This window comes from Panthera onca, chromosome E1 (assembly GCF_046562875.1).
Source record: "Panthera onca isolate mPanOnc1 chromosome E1, mPanOnc1 haplotype 2, whole genome shotgun sequence".
Taxonomy (NCBI): domain Eukaryota; kingdom Metazoa; phylum Chordata; class Mammalia; order Carnivora; family Felidae; genus Panthera; species Panthera onca.
This window is the reverse complement of record NC_138352.1, coordinates 22,357,883-22,378,621: the sequence shown is the minus strand read 5'-3', so window position 1 is coordinate 22,378,621 and position 20,739 is coordinate 22,357,883. Positions and strand designations below refer to the sequence as shown.

General features: G+C 47.9%; 2 protein-coding genes across 4 annotated transcripts in view; one reads left to right on the top strand and one right to left on the bottom strand.

Annotated features, from left to right (window-relative positions):
• Positions 1-10,976, top strand: part of ZNF18 (zinc finger protein 18) — a 28,909-nt gene extending 17,933 nt beyond the window's left edge. For all 3 annotated transcript variants that reach the window (XM_060647253.3, XM_060647252.3, XM_060647251.3), the window contains 3 exons: positions 3,515-3,599; positions 4,193-4,300; positions 9,687-10,976. In XM_060647253.3, the coding sequence (XP_060503236.3) occupies positions 3,515-3,599; positions 4,193-4,300; positions 9,687-10,465 (972 nt within the window). In that variant the 3' untranslated portion in view covers positions 10,466-10,976. The remainder of the gene's footprint in view (positions 1-3,514; positions 3,600-4,192; positions 4,301-9,686) is intronic.
• Positions 10,977-12,748: 1,772 nt separating this feature from the next.
• DNAH9 (dynein axonemal heavy chain 9) overlaps positions 12,749-20,739 on the bottom strand; it is a 329,272-nt gene continuing 321,281 nt past the window's right edge. Inside the window, exons 68-69 of the mRNA XM_078437738.2 lie at positions 19,124-19,513; positions 12,749-13,257 (exon numbers count right to left, since the gene is read on the bottom strand). Of these exons, the coding sequence (XP_078293864.2) occupies positions 13,030-13,257; positions 19,124-19,513 (618 nt within the window). The 3' untranslated portion in view covers positions 12,749-13,029. The remainder of the gene's footprint in view (positions 13,258-19,123; positions 19,514-20,739) is intronic.

The window sequence follows — 20,739 nt, the reverse complement described above, 5'->3', positions numbered from 1 at the left end:
GGAGTACCTGTCTTCCCACTTTCAAGGTACCTAGAAACCAAATTGTTAGGAGGTTTTGTAGTGCAAAAGATTTGGGTATTCTGTGAAATATTTCAAGCAGACGTGAGGATTACTGTTGCTTCTGTAGTAAGTACAGAGTGTTCCTATGAGAGGTCTGGACAATTTATGAACATCTTTTAGCTGGTAGAATTAAGCATTAACGAAACATTACGTAGCAACATTGACCGTGACTTGTTCTGGATAGCTCGAATCAAATGGCTAAAAAACATGTTCACTGGCATGAGCCATGTCTGTGTCTGTGTGCATTTCCCTGTATTTAGCAGATAACTGATCAACAGCCCCTCGATCCAGACAAACAAAAGTCATTCTTAACCGGTTCCAGCATCCCTGTTCCCAACCATAACAAGGGCCATGTGCACTTCCAGAAGGGGCTTGATATTTAGTGGATGCTTTGTTACCTGCAGGGGATCTTGCAATAGATGTAATCACTCCCTCAAATCTCCTTTATAGGTTAGGAGCCTCGTGAATTATGCCAGAATAATGAGGTAGCATCCCCACGCAGTTTCATCATTAGAAACCAGGAGTGAGTTAGAGCCTCACGCAGACCCGGGGATGCTTTTACTCACATTCCTGCGTCTTCAGATTTCGGGAGAGGAACACAGTGCAGGGGGACCTGTGTCCGGGTCAGCTGTGGCAGCGTCTCACAAACCCACAAGGTGGCGCTGTCTCCACACAAAATCAAGGGTAGTTTTGCATCAGATTCCATCGTTCTGTCCTTCCAGAGCAGTGACTGCTGTGCCCTTCCCTCCGCCAGCGCCCAAGCAAGGGTCTGTGTCTCCTGAACGTGAAGCCTGAGGGGTCCCCTATTCAGCAGTGTTTGCTCAAACCTGTTCTTCTCCGGAGGTTGTGAAGGTAGCTTCATTCACAGATTAAGACAATAAACTCAGTTCTACGAGCTCCTTTCAAAACTGAACATTTTATTTTATCTTTTAAAGGTTATTTATTTATTTTGAGAGAGAGAGAGAGCGCACGGGGGACGGACATAGAGGGAGAGAGAGAGAACCCCAAGCAGGCTCTGCTCTGTCAGCATGGAGTCTGATGTGGGGCTCGATCTGGCGAACCATGAGAGCCTGACCTGAGCCGAAATCAGGAGTTGGATGCTCAACTGACTGAGCCACCCAGGCGCCCCCAAAGTAGAAAATTTTAAATTAAAATTAAGATAAAAAATGTGGTTATAGTTGATGCTTAAGTATATCGTGAAATACATTTAAGTCACTTTTTGCATTTTTATCCTAAAAAAAATCCAACCCCGTGTTTTCTTTTTAAAATTTTTGCTTAGTATCTGCTAATTGCAGACTTTTGGGTAAATCATGCTTTTTCAGACCTTTCTGCTTCCCTTTGATATGCTGTTAGGCAGACTTGACCTAGGACTGAGAATGGCTTCCCTGAGCATGCCTCGTGCCCTGAGAACATCTCATTTTCTTATTCGCCCTCCTCATGTTTGCTCCCTGTAGCCTGGCTATTCATAATAGTGGGTGGTTATCAACTTCGGGGTTCCTGAAAGAGTACAGAATCCCTTCATTTTCTCTGCAAACCCTGGTGAGCGTGGGAGACCGGGTGTCCCGTAGGCCGCACATAAAATAACACTACTACAGGCGTGATTTCCGAGGAGTTATTTGCCGAGGGCTTCATTTCCCCCAGACAGCATGCACCGAGAGCCTGCTCTGTCCTGGGCATCGTCTCGGGGCCTGACAAAGTACACACTGGAGCTCATGTGCTAACGGGGGCAGCTCTTAGCCAAACACCTGTGTGCGTGCCGGTGAATGCCAGGACTGAAAACTAGAGCGTGCTGTGAAGACAGGCGATGCCTGCGTTATTTCTGTCAATCAGGGTGTGAGTGTTATCCCACCACCAAGTGAGAACGGGGGCTCAGAAAGGTGGTGTCTCTTGCTGAGGGTCACACAGGTAGAAGTGGCAGGGCCGGGACTCAAAAACCCGGCCCGGTTGAGTCACACAGGTAGAGTTTACAGCCGGGACTGTGCTGTTGATCACTCCGCCGTCCAGACTGGGTCTCCAGCGCTCCGCTCCTCGGCGGGGAGATGGGGATTTGAATCCACAGACGTGGACTCCAGCTGGGCAGCGTTCCCAGGTTTGAGGCTCTAGCCTCCAGTTTCATAGGAGAAGAAGGGCATGTTTTGGGGGATAATTGAGGCACACCTTGCAACAGAGAACCCATCGATTTTCCACTGAGTGGGAGGAAAACCGGTCTAACGTTAGGCTGTAAACTCAGAACTGTCGGGGAGGCTCCACGTGTGCACGGAGCCAGCCCTCTGTCTCTGGTCTGAATCCACTGATCTGTTTCAGAGAGACTAGGATGCATCCGACTTCCTTGTGGGCGCTTCCCACCTTTTTGCTGACTCGCGTGTGGTTTTCTAACAAATTCCCTTTTAATTTCTTTTCCCTCTTGAATTTCCAGAGTTTTAAAAAAAATTTTTAATGTTTATTTTTGAGAGAGAAAGAGAGAGGGACAGAGTGAGAACAGGGATGGGGCAGAGAGAAAGAGACACAGAATCCGAGGCAGGCTCCAGGCCCCAAGCTGTCAGCACAGAGCCCGACGCGGGGCTCGAACCCACGAAACGCGAGATCGTGACCTGAGCCAAACTCAGATGCTTAACCGACTGAGCCCCCAAGGTGCCCCATGAATTTCCAGATTTTAATGAAATATTGGGAGCATCAGATTCCGACTGTTCAAAGACCTCTATTATAAGCATTGGGTTAAAAAAATAAGGGGTGCTTGAGGGCTCAGTGGGTGAAGCATCCAACTTTTTTTTTTTAATCTTTATTTTTGACAGAGAGAGAGAGTGAACAGCAGAGGGACAAAGAGAGGGAGACAGAGGATCCAAAGTGGCCTCCACACTGACAGCAGAGAGCCCGATGCGGGGCTCGAACTCACGAACTGTAAGACCATGACCTGAGCTGAAGTCAGTTTCTTAACTGACTCAGCCACCCAGGCTCCCCCAGCATCCAACTCGTGATCTCAGCTCAGGTCGTGATCTCACAGTTGGTGAGATCAAGCCCCTCATCGGGCTCCACGCTGACAGTGTAGAGTCTGTTTGGGATTCTCTCTCTCCCTCTCCCTCTGCTTCTCCTGTGTGTTCTCTCTCTCTCTCTCTCTCTCTCTCTCTCAAAATAAATATTTAAAAAAAGAAAGAAAGAAAAAAGGACAGGGTAGAAGAAGCTTTTGCCTTCTCTCTGTGTTCTTGACTCTTAAGTATGTGCAACTAAAAAGCCAGCACTTAAAATCTAGATGTATTCTAACCAGGGCAAGAAATACTGACATGGAGACTGTCGTTTTCCCCTTGGCCTCTTCTCTTGAACTACCTCCTGTGATTCCTTAGATCATCTGATGGCCAGGTGGCGAGGGCATAGGCCTGTTTTCCTCCACTTTCCTACAGGGGAGGGAAGGCTGGGTTCAGAAACCTGCGTTGGAGTCATGTCATCGCATGTTTTCTAGGAGACGTGGAGGCACCTGGAGTCCGTCCAGAAGGAGCAGTACTGGGATCTCATGCTGGAGACCTACGGGAAGATGGTCTCCGGAGGTGAGGGTGTGGGCCAGTCCGGTGGGAGCAGACGTTAAACATTTTCTGTGTCCGTTAGAGAGAGCTGCTTCCATGGAAGTTCTTCGGGGGAAGGGGGCACCGGGGACGTGGCTGGGAACTGGGGATAGCAGGGTCTGTGTGCCCGGAACTGTTACGGCTGCATTATACGTGGTTACTCCTTAAATGTATGAGGTCGGGGATGGTGTTCCTGTGTGAAGGATGACGAGAGTGAGCATCAGCTCCTGTCACGTTCCTCGTAAGTGCCGAGTTAACGATGGAACTCGGTGTGTCTGAGTCCCTGCTCTGTGCCACTAAGCCCCACTGTGCCAAGAAGCAGTGGCTCGCCCAAACGCGAGCCTTGGTGTGCAGGCAGGCCCTTCCGGTCACCTTGTGACCCTCACCATACATCCTGGTCATGTCATGAGTACTGGTGTCTGAGAAGCTCCCAGTAGCCTTCTAAGAGAAGGTTTTTTAAGTGGTCCCCAGATCCTTCCTATTTCCTCTTCACACTCAGGTTGTGCCTTTGGCAGACCCAGACTGGTCCCTAGTTCTCCCCATTCACCTGGGCTTGATGTCGTCCCTCTGTGTACCAGGCATTTCCAGTTCCAAGCCTGATCCGACTGGTTCAACGGAGTATGGAGAAGAGCCTGCCGGGCGGCACCCTCACCTTAGTGAGAAGATCCCAAGGCCCACCTGCCTAGGTGAGTGGTCGTTCACTGGGGCCGAGCCCCTCCTGACCTCCTGTCATTAAACTGGGGGGGGTACAAGGACCTGAGGTCTGTGACATTGTCTGTAACTAGCCACGATCTGGTCAGTCCAGTGTGAGTCCTGAGGTTGGGTCTCCTCGTCTCTGGTGCACGGGCTGTTGGAACATACATACATAATCGTGGAACAGAGACCACACATCGGACCCGCTGCCTTCGGGCTTGTCTGCCGTGACTGCTTGCTACCTCAGAGCAAGTTAAGGTTAGTACAGACTGATACCAACACAGACAGTAGAATTCCTTTCTAGAAAGGTTATGGAACAGCAGTAGCCAATCACTCTTGCTGACTCTTTTGGTTTTCGTAATTGTTGCAGTGAAGTGAAGACTGAATAAGACAAACTGACAGAAAAACACATTTAACTAATCTCTAGGCACCTGACTTCTCCAAAACAGCAGCAACAACAAACACTTCCTGTAAATCATGTATTCTAAGACAGGAGGCGGGGAAATATGTGAACTTCTTCTGTGGTCATGCAGCCATCACCCTTTGTTTCCTGCACTCTGTTTAAAGCGTTTCGGATGTAACGCCTCGCGTCCGCACGTACCCGCACCCCCGGCCCCCCCCCAACATACACTTCGCCATGTACAGAAGATCCCAGAACTGTGGAGGAAGAAAAGGACCAGGGATGAGTAGTGTATGGAAAGTGATCCTTTCCAGTGGGATCCAACTATTTCCCTTTGCTAACTAACACACTAAGAGACAGCAAGCTTCATGTGAAATGTACGATTTTAATTTTAACCAATATGTTTATCCTAATACTGTTCTCACAAGGATCCCTTTGGAGCAGGGTTTCTCAAACTGCATTTCCTGACCAATCAGTGTAGTGTGAAATCATGTTGTGGGTTGTATCCAGCATTTAAAAAAAATGCAGTGATAAGATTGAATGGAGAATATCAGAAAATATCAGGGTGGGTAATATTTTAGGAAATTTTTGCTCTAAGTATGTGTGTATGTTCCATATTTCAATATAAACATACTTCTTTTTTTAATTTAAAAATCCTTGTTAATGTTTGTTTATTTTTGAGAGGGAGAGAGAGAGAGAGAGACAGAGCACAAGTTGGGGAGGGGCAGAGAGAGAGGGAGACACAGACTCAGAAACAGGCTCCAGGCTCCGAGCTGTCAGTACAGAGCCCGGTGTGGGGCTCGAACCCACAAACTGTGACTCATGACCTGATCCGAAGTTGGATGCTTAACTGACTGAGCCACCCAGGCACCCCAATATAAACATATTTCTTTTTTTTAAATTTTTTGAAATGTTTTATTATTTATTTTTGAGACAGAGAGAGATAGAGCATGAACGGGGGAGGGTCAGAGAGAGGGAGACACAGAATTGAAACAGGCTTCAGGCTCTGAGCTGTCAGCACAGAGCCCGATGCGGGGCTCGAACTCACGGACCGCGAGATCATGACCTGAGCCGAAGTCGGCCCCTTAACCGACTGAGCCACCCAGGCGCCCCTTAATAGATATTTTTTAGAGCACTTTCAGATTCACAGCAAAGTTGAGTGTAAGGTACAAGGGATTTCCCATATGCGTCCTTGTAGTGGGATTTTATTTGTGATACATGGTTCACCTATCTCCACTCATTCTTTTTTTTTTTTTTTTTTCCTCCTTCATTCCGCCTGGTGACATGGTTGCATTAGCTCTTACCTTGAATGAGACTATGGGGAGTCTACACAGCCAGCTGGCCCTCGTAGGGCTAAGACTTGGCAATGTCTGCTCTTGACAGAGAAGAAATGTGGGGAGAGAGACCAGGGAAGTGGCCATGGGCAGGGCAGACTGAAAGGGCATGCTGGGAGCAGGGGGAACCCCGTGGAAAGTCGATGCAGGAGCCCAGCTGTCCAGGGGCGAGCCCTGGTCTAGTGTGGAAACAATTAACAGGATCAGAAAGGACTCAAAGACCCAAAAGCAGCCAGTTTGCCAGATCTGGGCTCACACCAATGGGCAGTCTCAAGAGAGCATGCATGCTGTGTGTTTGACCATACGGAAGAATAGCGCGTGGTTAAAGCAGGCCAGCAGGGGAATACACCTCAAAAAGCCACGTCCTCATCTCTGATCAAAACCCCAAGGGGTTTAAAAAAAAAATTGTTTGGGAAAAGGATTCTTAACTAGTTATCTGTAAGAATACTGCAAAGTTACTAAAGAGTCTTGAAAGAAGAATTGTTCATTGACATTATATCTGTAAACATTACGAGTCTGTTGTTTTAGTCTGGCTGGCCCAGTTGGTCAAGCACGCAACCTGATCTCAGGGTCATGAGTTCGAGCCCCATGTGGGGCATGGAGCCTATTTAAAAAAAAAAAGTCTGTCATTTTAGAAAGGTAAAATCAATAAAATGATGGGATATGGATATAGAAGTAGACACACAGGCCAGCAGAACAGAAAAGGGAGCCTTGGAAGAGAGGCTCATCAGGCAAGAATTTTTTTTTTAAATTTTTTTTTAATGTTTATTTTTGACAGAGACAGAGCATGAGCAGGGGAGGGGCAGAGAGAGAGGGAGACACAGAATCCAAAGCAGGCTCCAGGCTCTGAGCCGTCAGCACAGAGCCCAACGCGGGGCTCGAACTCACAGACCGCGAGATCATGACCTGAGCCGAAGTCGGACACTCAACCGACTGAGCCACCCAGGCGCCCCTGGGCAAGAATTTGATGTGAGACAGAGGAAGAGGCCACGCGGGTCTGTGGATGAAGTGTTCTTCCGTGAACAGCATTCTTTGGGAAGAGGCATCGGTTTAAATGTGATGAAGGTCATACACCAAAATAAGTTGGAAATAGATGAAAAAGATAAAATAGGAACATAATAATACGGAAGGAAACGGGTGACTGTTTGACTCACTGTCTGGGCGGGGAAGGTTTTATCAGTATAAAAGCCACGGAGGAAAACCATTAGGGAAAAGATGAATAGACTTGAGTACACTGGGGCCCCTGGGTGGCTCAGTCGGTTGAGTGTCCGACTTCACCTCGGGTCATGATCTCACGGTTCATGGGTTCAAGCCCGCGTCGGGCTCTGTGCTGTGACAGCTCGGAGCCCGGAGCCTGCTTCAGATTCTGTGCCTCCCTCTCTCTCTGCCCCGGTTGTACTTGTGCTCTCTCTCAAAAATAAATAAACGTTAGAAAAAAAAAATAGACTTGAGTATACTTAAAATTAAGAAAACCCCCACAACTTACACATATACGTAAATGGCCACAAACAAAATTCAGGTATTGGTGAAAAACATTGTTCATGAAAATGACAGATAAATGATTATCTTTCTTTCCTTTCTTTCTCTTTTTCTTCCTTTTTTTCTTTTTTTCCTCTTTCTTTCTTTCTTTCTTTCTTTCTTTCTTTCTTTCTTTCTTTCTGTATATTTTTGAGAGAGAGAGAGCGCAAGTAGGGGAGGGGCAGAGAGAGTCAGGGGACAGGGGATCTGAGTCGGACTCCATGCTGACAGTAGAGAGTCCTATGCGGGCTCCAGCTCACAAACTGGGAGATTGTGATCCGAGCTGAAGTCAGACGCTCAATAGACTGAGCCACCCAGGCACCCCTCAATGATTATTTTTCTTAACATGGTGAGAGTTAATGCAGGATAATAAGAAAAAAAAAAAAAAATGACTTTCTCAATGAAAGAATGGGCAGCAGTCTTTATGAAATGTAGGTCTTAAATGTGAAAAAATTCATCCTTTAATAACAAAGGTGTTAAAATTTATAACAGTGAGAAACTATGTTTTCACTGGTTTCAAAGGCCAATATTTAAAAAAAAAAAAATTTTTTTTTAAACATTTATTTCTGAGAGACGGACAGACAGTGAGCAGGGGAAGGGCAGAGAGAGAGGGAGACAGAATCCAAAGCAGGCTTCAGGCTCCGAGCTGTCAGCACAGAGCTTGACACGGGGCTCGAACCCATAAACCATGGGATCGTGACCTGAGCCAAAGTCGGATGCTTAACGAACTGAGCCACCCAGGCGCCCCTCAGAGAAGGCCAATATTTTAGAAATACTCAGTACTTAAGGCCCGAACACTGTCCTTTGCTTAGCCCGGCTGGTCATACTGGGGGGTGGCACAGTCCTAGAGATTGATTCGCCAGCCAGTGTCAGGAGCCTCAGTATCAATGTTCGCGCCTACTGACATGGTAATAACCCTGCAGGGAACCCAAAATGGTCAGAAATGTGGGCAAAGATGTATGAAGAAAAAGCACAGCGTTATTTATAGTAGCAAACCCACAACAAATAGCTTTGGTGTCCAGAGTAGGAAAATCCTTCAGTAAATCATGTGTTTGCTATTATGTGTTCATGGTGATGTCTCTACAATAGATCATTATTCAGCTTTCAAATGATATTCATAACGGCTCCTTTAAAGACAAGAGAAAGTACCTTTGTCATTTGAGAGGGGTGTGTCCTAAGACTTTGTGAATTAAGTCAGATCTAACTCTTTAGCAGATTCCTGGGGCTCTAGCAGATAATTTGAAGGCACTGATGCAGGAAAGAGAAAGGTGAATAGCTTCCTTAGGTCTTCAGAAATAACGTATAAAAGTTGGAAAACATATTCTACCACCAGAATAAAAATCTTTACTATACGTATCATTTAGTGGTAGCAACCAAAAACTTAAGGTATGAGCAAAAGAAAAATTTTTTAATTTTTTTTTTTAATGTTTATTTTTGAGAGAGACAGAGACAGAGTGTGAGCAGGGGCGGGGCAGAGAGAAAGGGAGACAGAATCCGGAACAGGCTCCAGGCTCCAAGCTGTCAGCACAGAGCCCGACACGGGGCTCGAACTCACAAACCGTGAGTCCTCCCCACCCCACCCCCCAAAAAAGCACACATACATACATACATACATACATACATACAGGTAAAGATTAAACAAAGACCAGAAGGAAATACATAATCATGGTTGCTACCTCTGGATGGTGTGATTGAGGTCGATTTGCTTTTCTTCTTTATGTTTTTCTCTCCAAATTGCTTTTAGTGCTTTAGATGTAATCAGATAAAAACAAATCGTTTTGCAAAGTAACGCCCTTACGTAATACACTTGTTTTTCCTGGGCCTTAAGAAATGCACGCTGCTCGTTTATGGGGGGCAGCGGCGGTCAGCAGAGCCCTCTGTGCGCTCCGTCTGCCCTGTGACGTTCTCGGCTCTGGAGCTGGACACTGAGCCCGGACCCCAGCACGAGTGCAGTGAGTGTCCGGTCGCCCAGGCCGGATGGTGTCTTCCTTCCTCATTCACTGACGCCTTCTTGATAGAGAAGAGATAGAGAATTCATGTTTTCCGAGGACCTTTTTCTTGACGTAGGGGTTAGAAAACAGGGCACAGCATTGATGGAACGATTTTAAATCTTCTTTCTTCTTCCAGGAGACAGGCAAGAGAATGACAAAGAGAACCTGAATTTGGAAAATTGCAGGGGCCAGGAGCCTTCCGACGTCTCCTGCCACGCCTCAGGGGAGGCGCCTTCCCAGGCCTCCTTGAGTGGCCTCTTCGGTGAGGATGCACCGAGATGCTTTGGAGAAGTGGACAGTCGCCCCGAGGCCCCGGGAGACCTGCAGGGTGAGGGGCCGGTGGGCCAGCTCTCTCCTCAAGAGAGGAATTCTGGGAAACAGCACGTGGCCAGTCCTCATCCAGAAGAACTGTCCCTGCTGTGGCTGGAGGAGAAGAGAGACGCCTCCCCGAAGGGGCAGCCGAGGGCCCCCATGGCCCAAAAACTCCCCACCTGCAGGGAGTGTGGGAAAAGCTTTTACAGGAATTCTCAGCTTGTTTTTCACCAGAGAACTCACACTGGAGAGACGTACTTCCAGTGCCCCACCTGCAAAAAAGCCTTTCTGCGGAGTTCAGACTTTGTGAAGCACCAGAGAATCCACACGGGGGAGAAGCCCTGTAAATGTGGCCACTGTGGCAAAGGCTTCAGCGACTTCTCGGGACTGCGTCACCACGAGAAGATCCACACGGGAGAGAAGCCCTACAAATGTCCCATCTGCGAGAAGAGTTTTATTCAGAGGTCAAACTTTAACAGGCATCAGAGAGTGCACACAGGAGAGAAACCGTACAAGTGTCCCCGCTGCGGGAAAAGTTTCAGCTGGAGCTCGAGCCTTGATAAACATCAAAGATCCCACTTAGGAAAGAAGCCCTTTCAGTAGCCAAGCTCCCTGAGCCCATTTCTGTCTCTGGGCCATTTAAAAATACTTCCTTCCATCTGGAGACATCGCATCTCTTAAAGGCCAGCCCTGTTCTCTCTGTTATTTTATGGATTCGAGAGGAGAGTCACCAGGGCACGGCTTTGGACTTGGAGGACACGTTGGCCTCTGGGTTGGGTTTCGTGTGGGTTTCATTTCTTGCCTCTGCGTCAGGAGAAAGAGTGGTCAGCTCGTCTCTTGCGGTGGATCCCTCGGGGAGAAAGGTTCAGTTGGAGGTCCTGTTCTACAAGTGCCGTCCGGGGAGAGCTCAACTGGATTGGCTGCATGGCAGCTCATGGCGGCTCAGGGGAAGGGCCTGGGATCAGCGGTTTAGGAGGGGGGTTCGGGAGCAGGCCTTCTGTCACAGGAAGGGCAGCAGAGAGGGCCAGTGAGCTCACGTGTGTTCCTTGCCACACGGGTGCAAAATAAACCTCAAGTGTCTCTCGTTCTAAATAAACTTCTTAGAGTTACCCCGTATCTTTCTTTGTGTCTGAAGTGTCGCCTGTGTTCTAAGCGTAACTCAAGGTGCATTTTCTCATGGAACAACCCTGAACGGTAGTTGAGCACCTGACCATCCCGTACAGACTGACCAGCGGAAGAGCGACAGGAAATCGCTAACCTGGTGCCCCAGTGTGAGAGCTGGGTTAGCGCTGGGCATTCTTTGTCTCTTCTGAGCTCATCTCCCGCTTGCTCACCTGCCTCAACCTGCCGCTCTTTCTCCTGGCTATCAATTTTACTTTTCCAGAGTGTCCTGTGCTTTAAAATTACCTTTATTACCCCATTTTGTCAGTAGATATTAGGAAGAAGTCATTAGTAGTGATGTAATGTCCGTTCTGTCTAGGGGTGTGACACATACATCTAACCTGCCCACTTGTGTCCCCTCTTCGAAGTCACACGCCCCCCCCCCCCCCCCCCGCCAGTGTCCTGCTCTCATCGTGTGGGAGTTTCACCTTCCTTCCTTCTTCGTCCTCCTCTTGCCTGCTCCAAGTTTACTGCTGCTGGTGAGGACCAGGGAGGAGGGCGGTGATCTGTAGGCACGAACCGGCAGATTGAAACTCAAGTTGGATTTCTTGGATTCCAGAGGGATTTTTAACCCCCCTGTAGCATGAAGGTGAGGGGGAAGGCCCCTCATTAGGAAGTGCAGGAACCACAGGGCAGAAAGCAGGAAAATCATGGAGGAACCAGCGTTCGATTTTGTATTCGGTACAGCAGAGATTTGTAGGGTGGTGGGATTTTATGTTTCAGGTTTTTTTTTTAATGTTTATTTTTGAGAGAGATTAACCAGCCCTCCAGGGGAACTCGGATGCCAGCTCAAGTTTAAGGGCCCCTGTTGTAAATCCTAATTCATCAAGGATATGGGGGGGGGGGGGCGGTAATGATTCCAGAAGGAATACTGGGCCCTCCTGGACTCTTCTTAGCAAACAGACCTTCCTATAAGAGCTCTTTAAAACAGTGGAGCTCTTTGGGATTCCAGCGAACATGTATTAGAGAAAAATCTAGAAAACTTTTAGGCTAAAAAGCTGCAGGCACAGGGTTTCTCCATGGGTCCCTCTGAAATCTGAAGGATGATAGAGATACTGGGAAACAACCTCATTCACGGTTGTGTTCTCAGCACACGGTTAAGTGTTTAACTTACTGAATGCATGTGTGAGTTAATAAGGGATACATGTCCTATGTATACTTCCTCTGTCCTTTAGATCACTGATCGGCAAAATGTGGCCCATCATCTGTTTTTGTAAATATGGTTTTATTGGAGCCCAGCCACACCCATTTATTTATGTTCTGGGTTGAGTCATCGCAGCAGAGAAAAATGCCCTGCAAAGCATAGACCATTTACCGAGTGGCCCTTTCCAGAAAAAATTTGGCGATCCCTGATCCAGAGTAACTGGTCACAATGCAGCCTCTGACCCCCGGGCGATGCTGACAGCCACTGGTCTATGGAGTAGCTGGGAGCGGAGCACTGGGTACCGTGCCGTGTAACTACATCAGGGCTCAGGTGTTTGTGGTTCGTTTCTCTTGGTCTCTCCAGGATCATTTATGACTCTGCCTGCTCACAAAGCTGAGACCAGACACAGTCGAAGAATAAATCACTTTATTAGGAACGGTGCAGTGTTGTGAAATGCTTCCCCCGCTCGTTCCTGGAGCCGAATTCGTCCAGCTGTCGCCGCAATTGTAGGCACATCTCTCCGGGTTCCCTACAATAATTCTACAGAATTGTGAGTACATGTGATTTTTTTTTTTTTTTAATGTTTGTTTATCTTTGAGAGAGAGAGAGAGAGAGACAGGATGAGCAGGGGAGGAGCAGAGAGAGGGAGACACAGACTCCGAAGCAGGCTCCGGGCTTTGAACTGTCAGCAGGGCTCGAACTCACAAACCGTGAGATCATGACCTGAGCTGAAGTCAGATGCTTAACCGACTGAGCCAGCCAGGTGCCCCAAGTACATGCGATTTCTTATCTATGCATCTGTGTCACCCCTCCCCACCTTGTCCCTCTGGGCAGCCTCCAGCCCAGCCTTGTGTCTCAGTGGCTAAATCTGGAGAAGCAGAGCGACTCCAGCGAGAACCCACTTAGATGCCTTCTCCTTGGTCTTCAGGTTGAAAGTCCACACATAGGTGGGTCCCCGCTGGGAAGTCTTGTACACGGGACAAGGATAGACGCTGCGGCTGTCCTGTTTATCTGCAGGAATGGCCTTGATGAACATCACGGGCATGGGGGGTGTCAGGTCCTTTAGCTTCGCCTCCGTAATGACCCCTGCCTGGGGACAAGAACATGAAAGGAGCCACCTTAGATCAGACACAGAGTGCAGCCAGCCAGCCAGCCTCCTGTCAGAAGGCCCAGCAGCTGAGACACTGGGAAGGCCTGGCTGCCTTATGAACCGTTAACCCACGATGGGACGGCAGCTGAGATGTGGGAAACCGATTTCTGCTGTTTTCCAGCCTAAATCACTTTCTGAAGGAGAGTTCTAGAAGTTGTTATGTATCATATACAGATTAACCCCTTTGTGACTTGAGCCTCTATTTTTATTTCCTCGTCCATTCACTTCATAAGCATATCGAATGCAACTATTTGCAAGATGGTCATTATGGAAGGTGCTAGGGCTTTGAAAGACGAGGAAGACACAGTTCGTGCCAGCAAATGCTTTAGATTTTAAGGGTTTGGTTATGTCTTTTTCAGCTTCATATGGGACCTCCTTCACCCTCTAGAGCATTTTGACTTCTTGAGCGGAGCTGTGTTCTATCTTTACTCATATGATAGGGACCTAACTTCTGGGGCTTTCTAGTTGGGGCCTCTGTGGTTTTCTGAGATGAATCAATAGAGTGATGTGGGGCTGTTTATTTTTATTTACTATTATTTTTTTTTTTTCCTAGTCCTGAGAAATGTTCTGAGGACCAAAAGCATTCCTGTATCAAATAAGCTTGGGAAAAGGTGCTTACCATACACTGAAGACAGGAAGTCCTAGCAGTAAAGAAAAGAGGTGAATTTTATTTAACCTGGTGCTTCCCAAACTTATTTGACCACAGGACTCTTTTCTTTTCAATCTATTTATTTCCTATGGCACTAGTGTTTTATGGAACTTACTGTGGGAAATGTTGATACAGAGCGATTCACAGATATCTTGCAGTTGCCCTGGTGACTTTGATCCCCTTCTACTATGGATAGAGCTTGGCTCATTTTCCATGAAATGTATTTATTTTTAATTTTTTTTAAATGTTTACTATTTTTGAGAGAGAGAGTCAGACAGAGAGAGAGACAGAGAGCAAGCAGGGGAGGGGCAGAGAGAGAGGGAGACACAGAGTCTGAAGCAGGCTCCAGGCTCTGAGCCATTAGCACAGAGCCTGATGCAGGGCTCGAACTCACAGACCTTGAGATCATGACCTGAGCTGAAGTTGGATGCTTAACCGACTGAGCCACCCAGGTGCCCCTCCATGAAATGCATTTAAAGGGGAGGATGTGCCTTTTCAGTTCTGTTAGAGGCTGGTATGAGGCACGATGAGTAATAGATCTTAGGGAAACAGTAGGCACTCCCTTAACGTCAACAACTGAGTGTTTATGGCAGGGAGTGGGAGAAGGGGTAGAACCTTTCTTTTTTCCACACGTACCTCAGAACCAACCCTTTTAAAATGTACAAGTCAGTGTTTTTTAATGTACAATCATCACTTTGTAATTCCAGAACATTTTCATCACCCCTTCTCCCCCCCCTTAAGTATTTCTTATAGGTCTGGTCTGCTAGTGGTGAATTCTCTCTCTCTCTCTTTAAACTTGGGAATGTCTTAATTTCTCCTTCATTTTTGAAAGATAGTGTTACTGGATATGGAATTTTTGGCTGACAGTCTTTCTGTCAGCACTATGACTTCCATTCTACTGTCTTCTGACTTCATGGTTTCTTAAGAGAAATCATCTGTTCATCCAATGGAGGACCCCTTGGAAGTGATGGATTGCTTTCAAGGTTCTCTCTTTACCTTATAACATGTCTGCGTATGGATTTCTAAGTTTATCCTATTTAGATTTTGTTGAGATTCCTGGATGTGTAGATTAATCTTTTTTTTTTTTTTAATCAAATCTGGAAAGTGGCCATTATTGCTTCAAATATTCTTTCTGGCTATTTCTCTCTCTCTTCTCCTTTTGGGACTGCTACTATGTAGATGTTTGTATGCTTGAGTATTCCTCAGGTTTCTAAACTGTTCATTTATTTTGTTCTTTTTTTCTGCTTCTCAGCTTGGATAATCTCAAGTGATACATTTCCAAGTTTGGCGATTCTTGTCTACTCAAATCTTCTGTTGAATTCCTCTATTTAATTTTAATTTTTTTATTTAATTTTTAATTTATTTTTTAATGTTTATTTATTTTTGAGAGAGAAAGTACAAGTGGGAGAGGGGAGAGAGAGAGAGGGAGACACAGAATCCAAAGCAGGCTCCAGGCTCCGAGCTGTCAGCACAGAGCCCCACGTGGGGTTCGAACCCACGAACTGTGAGATCATGACCCGAGCCGAAGCCGGACACTTAACCAACGGAGCCACCCAGGCGACCCGAAAACTTGAATATTTTAAATAATACATTGTGGCAACTCCAAAAGTCAGGCTCCCTCCATAGAGTTTGTTGTTGTTTATTGAATGACTTTTCTGAACTGACTCTGTATCGTCTGTCTTTGACACCTAAGGCTCCTGAAGTAGCCTTAGTTAGCTTGGTGGTTAGCACATAGATGGACAGAGGTTTCTTAGACCCCTGGATCCAGTGAGTCTCACAGGTTCTGCCCCAGGGCTCTGTGCATGTGTTGCGCATGCCTGCAGGGCTCAGCCAGGCAGTTGAAAACTCTGCCTTAGCCTTCACTTCCTGCTTGCACAGAGCCTCAGGGTCAGCCAGAAGTGAGCTTACAGACTTCTCAGGGCTTTCTTGAGCCTGTGCACAGCCCTGCCCATGGGCATGGCCCTCTAGGTTTCCAAGGATGAGTTGGAGGTCATCTCATTCTCCAGCTTTTCCTTTTAAGTGGTAGCCTAGTTAGCCTAGTATTTGTAGTTAGCCTAGTATTTGTTCCCCTGTTTATTTTTTTAATTTTTTTTTAATGTTTATTTCTGAGAAAGAGACAGAGCACGAGTAGGGGAGGGGCAGAGAGAGAGGGAGACACAGAATCTGAAATAGGCTCCAGGCTCTGAGCTGTCAGCACAGAGCCTGATGCGGGGCTCGAACTCACGAACCGCGAGATCATGAACCTGAGCAGAAGTCGGACGCTCAACCGACTGAGCCACCCAGGCGCCCCTGCTCCACTGTTATCTACTACCTCAGGCAAGCTGGAGGTTAGTTGTCTTTGTTTTCAGTACATGCCTTCAGGGGGGAAAGGCTGTTGCCCTGGGTGAGCTCCAACTCTGGTCAAGTAAAGCAGACTTGTAAGTGGGGTCTTCCTGGAAACCACCACATAGGGAAAATAATGACCGTTTTCTGGGAATGGGTCTTTGAAAGTACTCCAACTCTGTTTTGCCCCCTCCAGTGGCTGGGAGGCTGCTGTGTTCACTGTGACTAGAGCGCATTGGTTTTCGAGGCCACCACAGAGTTGGTGGGGATGGGGATGGGAAAAGGGCAAGTTAAAAGGCCACAAAGCTTATTCTCTTACTGAGCTTTGGACATTTTTCTTCACTAAATACTCCTTGGGTTGCTGAAAGCCTTTAGTTGATTTCTAGAGTCCTGTGCAAAAGTTAAGCTCTGATAATGTGGGGCCAGTGTTATTTTATGGAGGAGAGGATATTTGGACATTCTTACTCTTATGTTTTTGCTGACATCTTTTTGGGGGTAGAAACTGAGACTAAGAGTTCTTGGTGGGCGGGTATTGCTTTTTGGGAAGTTGTTATTAGTATTATTTATAAAAAAAATTTTTTTTAATGTTTATTTATTTTTGAGAGAGAGGGTGAGGGGTGGGGGCAGAGAGAGAGGGAGACACAGGATCCGAAGCAGCTCTGGGCTCTAAGCTGTCAGCCCAGAGCCCAATGCGGGGCTCAAACTTATGAACCACAAGATCATGACCTGAGCCAAAGCCAGATGCTCAACCGACTGAGCCACCCAGGTGTCCTGGGAAGTTATTATTATATAGAAACAAGGTCATAAAATACTGGAGTTAGATGATTGGAATCAGTGTCTTTTCCCCCTCCCCCACAGTGCTGGCATTCTTCTGAACTTCTTCCCCACTTGCTCACTTTGGGTTTTTTTTTGATATTCTAGCTCTGGCCACCCTACACCCTACACCTAATAGCATCCAGGTGTGACCCCCCTGCTCACAGAATCTTGGACAAATGTTCAGGTGGAGAAGGGGAAGTCAGCTTCCTTCTCAAGGTTCAGGCTGTTTGAACACTGTCCCACTTTGCTCTCCTCTCTGTTGGCCCTTGATTGGTTCCATAGAGCTCCTGTGACAAATTACTACAAATTTGGTGGCTTAAAACAACAGCAATGATTCTTTCACAGTTCTGAAGGCCAGACTTTTTTTTTGCTAATTTTTCTTATTTTCTTTACTTTTTTTTTTTTAACTTTATTTTGAGAGAGAGAGCACATATGCATAGCAGGGGTAGGGTAGAGAGAGGAGGAGAGAGAATTCCAGGCAGGCTCCACACTGCCAGTGCAGAGCCTGAAGTGGGGTTCAAATTCACAAACCTGGGGAACATGACCTGAGTCGAAACCAAGAGCCGGTTGCTTAACCAACTGAGCCACCCAGGCACTCCTGAAGGCCAGAGTCTTAAATCAAGGTGTAGGTAGGGTCTGTTCCTTCTGGAGGCCCTGAGGCAGAAACTATCCCATGTATCTCTCCTGGCTTCTGGGGGCTTCCTTGGAATTCCTTGGCTTATAGATACATCACTCCAATCTCTGCCTCTGTCCTCACAGGGCATTCTCTTCTGTGTTTCCAACATGGCCTTCTTATAAGGATACCAATCCTTGGATTTAGGGCCTTCTCTGCTCTAGTATAACCTCACCTCAACTGCATATATCTGCAAAGAGCCTATGTCTAGATAGGGGCACATTCTGAGGTTCTAGGTGGACACGAATTTTGGTAGACACTGTTTAATCCAGTACGGCTCTGTATGTATATTTACATGGCCTACGTGGCCTTCTATGATATCTTAGATCTTTCTTTCCCTCATGTTTATTTTTGGGGGGGGGGGGGAGGGAGCACACAAGTGGGGGAGGGGCAGAGAGAGAGAGGGAGACACAGAATCCAAAGCAGGCTCCAGGCTCCAGGCTCTGAGCTGTCAGCACAGAGCCCAACATGGAGCTCAAACTCACGAGCTGTGAGATCGTGACCTGAGCTGAAGTCGGACACTCAACCGACTGAGCCACCCAGGCGTCCCTATAGTTTAGATCACCTGACAGTTTTTCCCCATTAACTCTGTACTAACAGCTAGGAATAGTTAAGTGGCACTTGCCAAGCGGGATATGTGACTAAGTACTTCTTCCAGATCATGTGTTATCACAAACGTGAACTTGTTCTGGAGGTATCCATCCTTGCCCATGTCATTTATCCCAGCCAATCTTAGGGTGACTCAAATCTTTATTAGGCTCCAGTGAGGAACCCTTTCAGAATGTCACGTTGAAATAGCATCTCCTGGGCTCCCTTCGGAGATGGGGGCAGTGTAAAAGGCAGAAGGGATTCCTGTCCTTCTAGAGCTCGTGGATGAGGAAAGTGGCCCTGGAAGGTGAAATGACATCCCCAGGGTGGGCAGCCAGCATCAGGGATAGCTCGGAGAGTTAGTGACTCTCACACTTCTGGAGCATTCTCTGTGTGCCGGGCACAATTCCAGGTGTCCCCGCATATGAACCCATCTTTGCAGCAACTCTTATTTTCCCCTTTCACACTTGAGGAAACTGAGATTTGGAGAGGTAGACCCACGTCCCAAGGTCCCAGAGTTAACGGATGGTAGTGCTGGGATTCAGATCCAGCCAGTTTGGTTCCAGAGCCCTTGCTTTTAATCGGCGCAAAGCCTGTGCTCTCCGCACCGTCCCTGGCTGCATGAGAGTGCCTTGAGAGCCTCAAGGAAAGGCCACCCAGGTCAGAAGGTCCGGGGCATCCCCTTTGCACAATCACACTCTATGGAGGCAATGTGTAATTTAATCAGCCCACAGAGGGTGTCCCACCCCAAGATTTACCTGTACGTCCCAGCGAGCGCCTTCCACAAAGAGGCCATGGATGTAGGCCCCCTCCCGAGGGGCGCTCCTGAAGTCCTCCCTGTTCTTCTTTGTCACGTCACACTGCAGGGTCATCTGGTCCAGTGGCCACTCGTTCTTGCGGGCCGTGGACTGCATGATGGCGGTCAGGAAGGACTGGGGGTTGAAGAAGCCTGTCAGCCACACCGTGGCAGGCATGGTGAAGTCTCCGATCCAGGCCTCCAACTCTTTGATTCGGTCGAGGAGGTCCACAAACCAGGCTCCCAGGCCTGCCGTGGAGGGGTAGGCTCGCCTGGCCCAGGGCTCTGGCACCGTGTCTAGGTACAGGGCGTTCTGTAAGTTCTCCATGTCGCTGGTCATGGTCAGCTCCCCCTGTAGACGAGGGGCAGGAGGGGACAGAGTGAGGGGGCAGGAAGTCCCTGGAGACAACCGGCCATAGGGACCGCTGGCTCATGGCCTACAGGCAGACAGATGAGTCCAACAGTGGTGGCCATGACTGTCCCTAATACTTGGTTTGAAGGTGTGTGAGTCCACACCTACGTACTGACAGTGGTTGACGTCCACTGCGGACCTCAGACCACCTGTGGGTTCCCTACCCTAAAGCCTGGGTGCTGGCTCTCCTTCCGCCTTTGCAGCGGGCCCCGCAGCTCAGAAGCACGAGAGGCCCGAGGCTGGACGATCTGTGTCCCCCCCCAAATCAAGGATCTCCCCCAGAATCAAGGTAGGAGATACACAGTCAACTTGAAGGAACCCACCTCCAACTGCTAGATGAAAGGTTACGTCGAAAACCATCATTAGGTTCGATTTTGTAACTTTGGTTATGACACGGATCTCCAGCAATTTCTTTCCTTTTTTTTTTTTTTTTTTAAAATGTTTACTTATTTATTTATTTTGAGAGAGAGTGAGCGAGCAGGGGAGGGGCAGAGAGAGAGAGAGAGAGAGAGAGGGAGAAGGAGACAGGAGACAGGAGACAGGAGACAGGAGACAGGAGACAGAATCCCAAGCAGGCTCCACATTGTCAGCACAGAGCCTGATGCGGGGCTCAAACTCACGAACCACGAGATCATGATCTGAGCCGAAATCGAGAGTCAGATGCTTAGCTGACTGAGCCACCCAGGCGCCCCTCCAAATTTCTTGAAGACCCCATCTCTATTGTAGTGGTTTCCGCACAGGGGTTAGGGTACACGACAAGGCTCGCGTTATGGGCTGAATGTTTGTGCCCTCCCCACCGACACCCAAATTTCCTTGTTGAAATGCTAACCCCCAGTGTGATGGTATTAGGAGGTGGGGCCTCTGGAAGGCGCCTGGGTCATGAGGTGGGGCCCTCATGAATGGGATCAGTGCCCTTATTATAAGACCCCAAAGAGCCCCCTCGCCCCTTATGTCTTGTGAGGACAGAAAAAAGATGGCTGGCTGTGAACCAGGAAGTCGGCCCCTCCCTAGACACCAGATCTGCTGGTGCCTCTAGAACTGGGAGAAGTCGATTTCTGTTGTTTATAAGCCACCCAGTCTGGTAATTCAATTATAGAAGTCTGTGTGGACTGAGACAGCTTGGCTCACCCTAAGTGCAGACTGTTAAAATGTCATGCAGGCCTCCC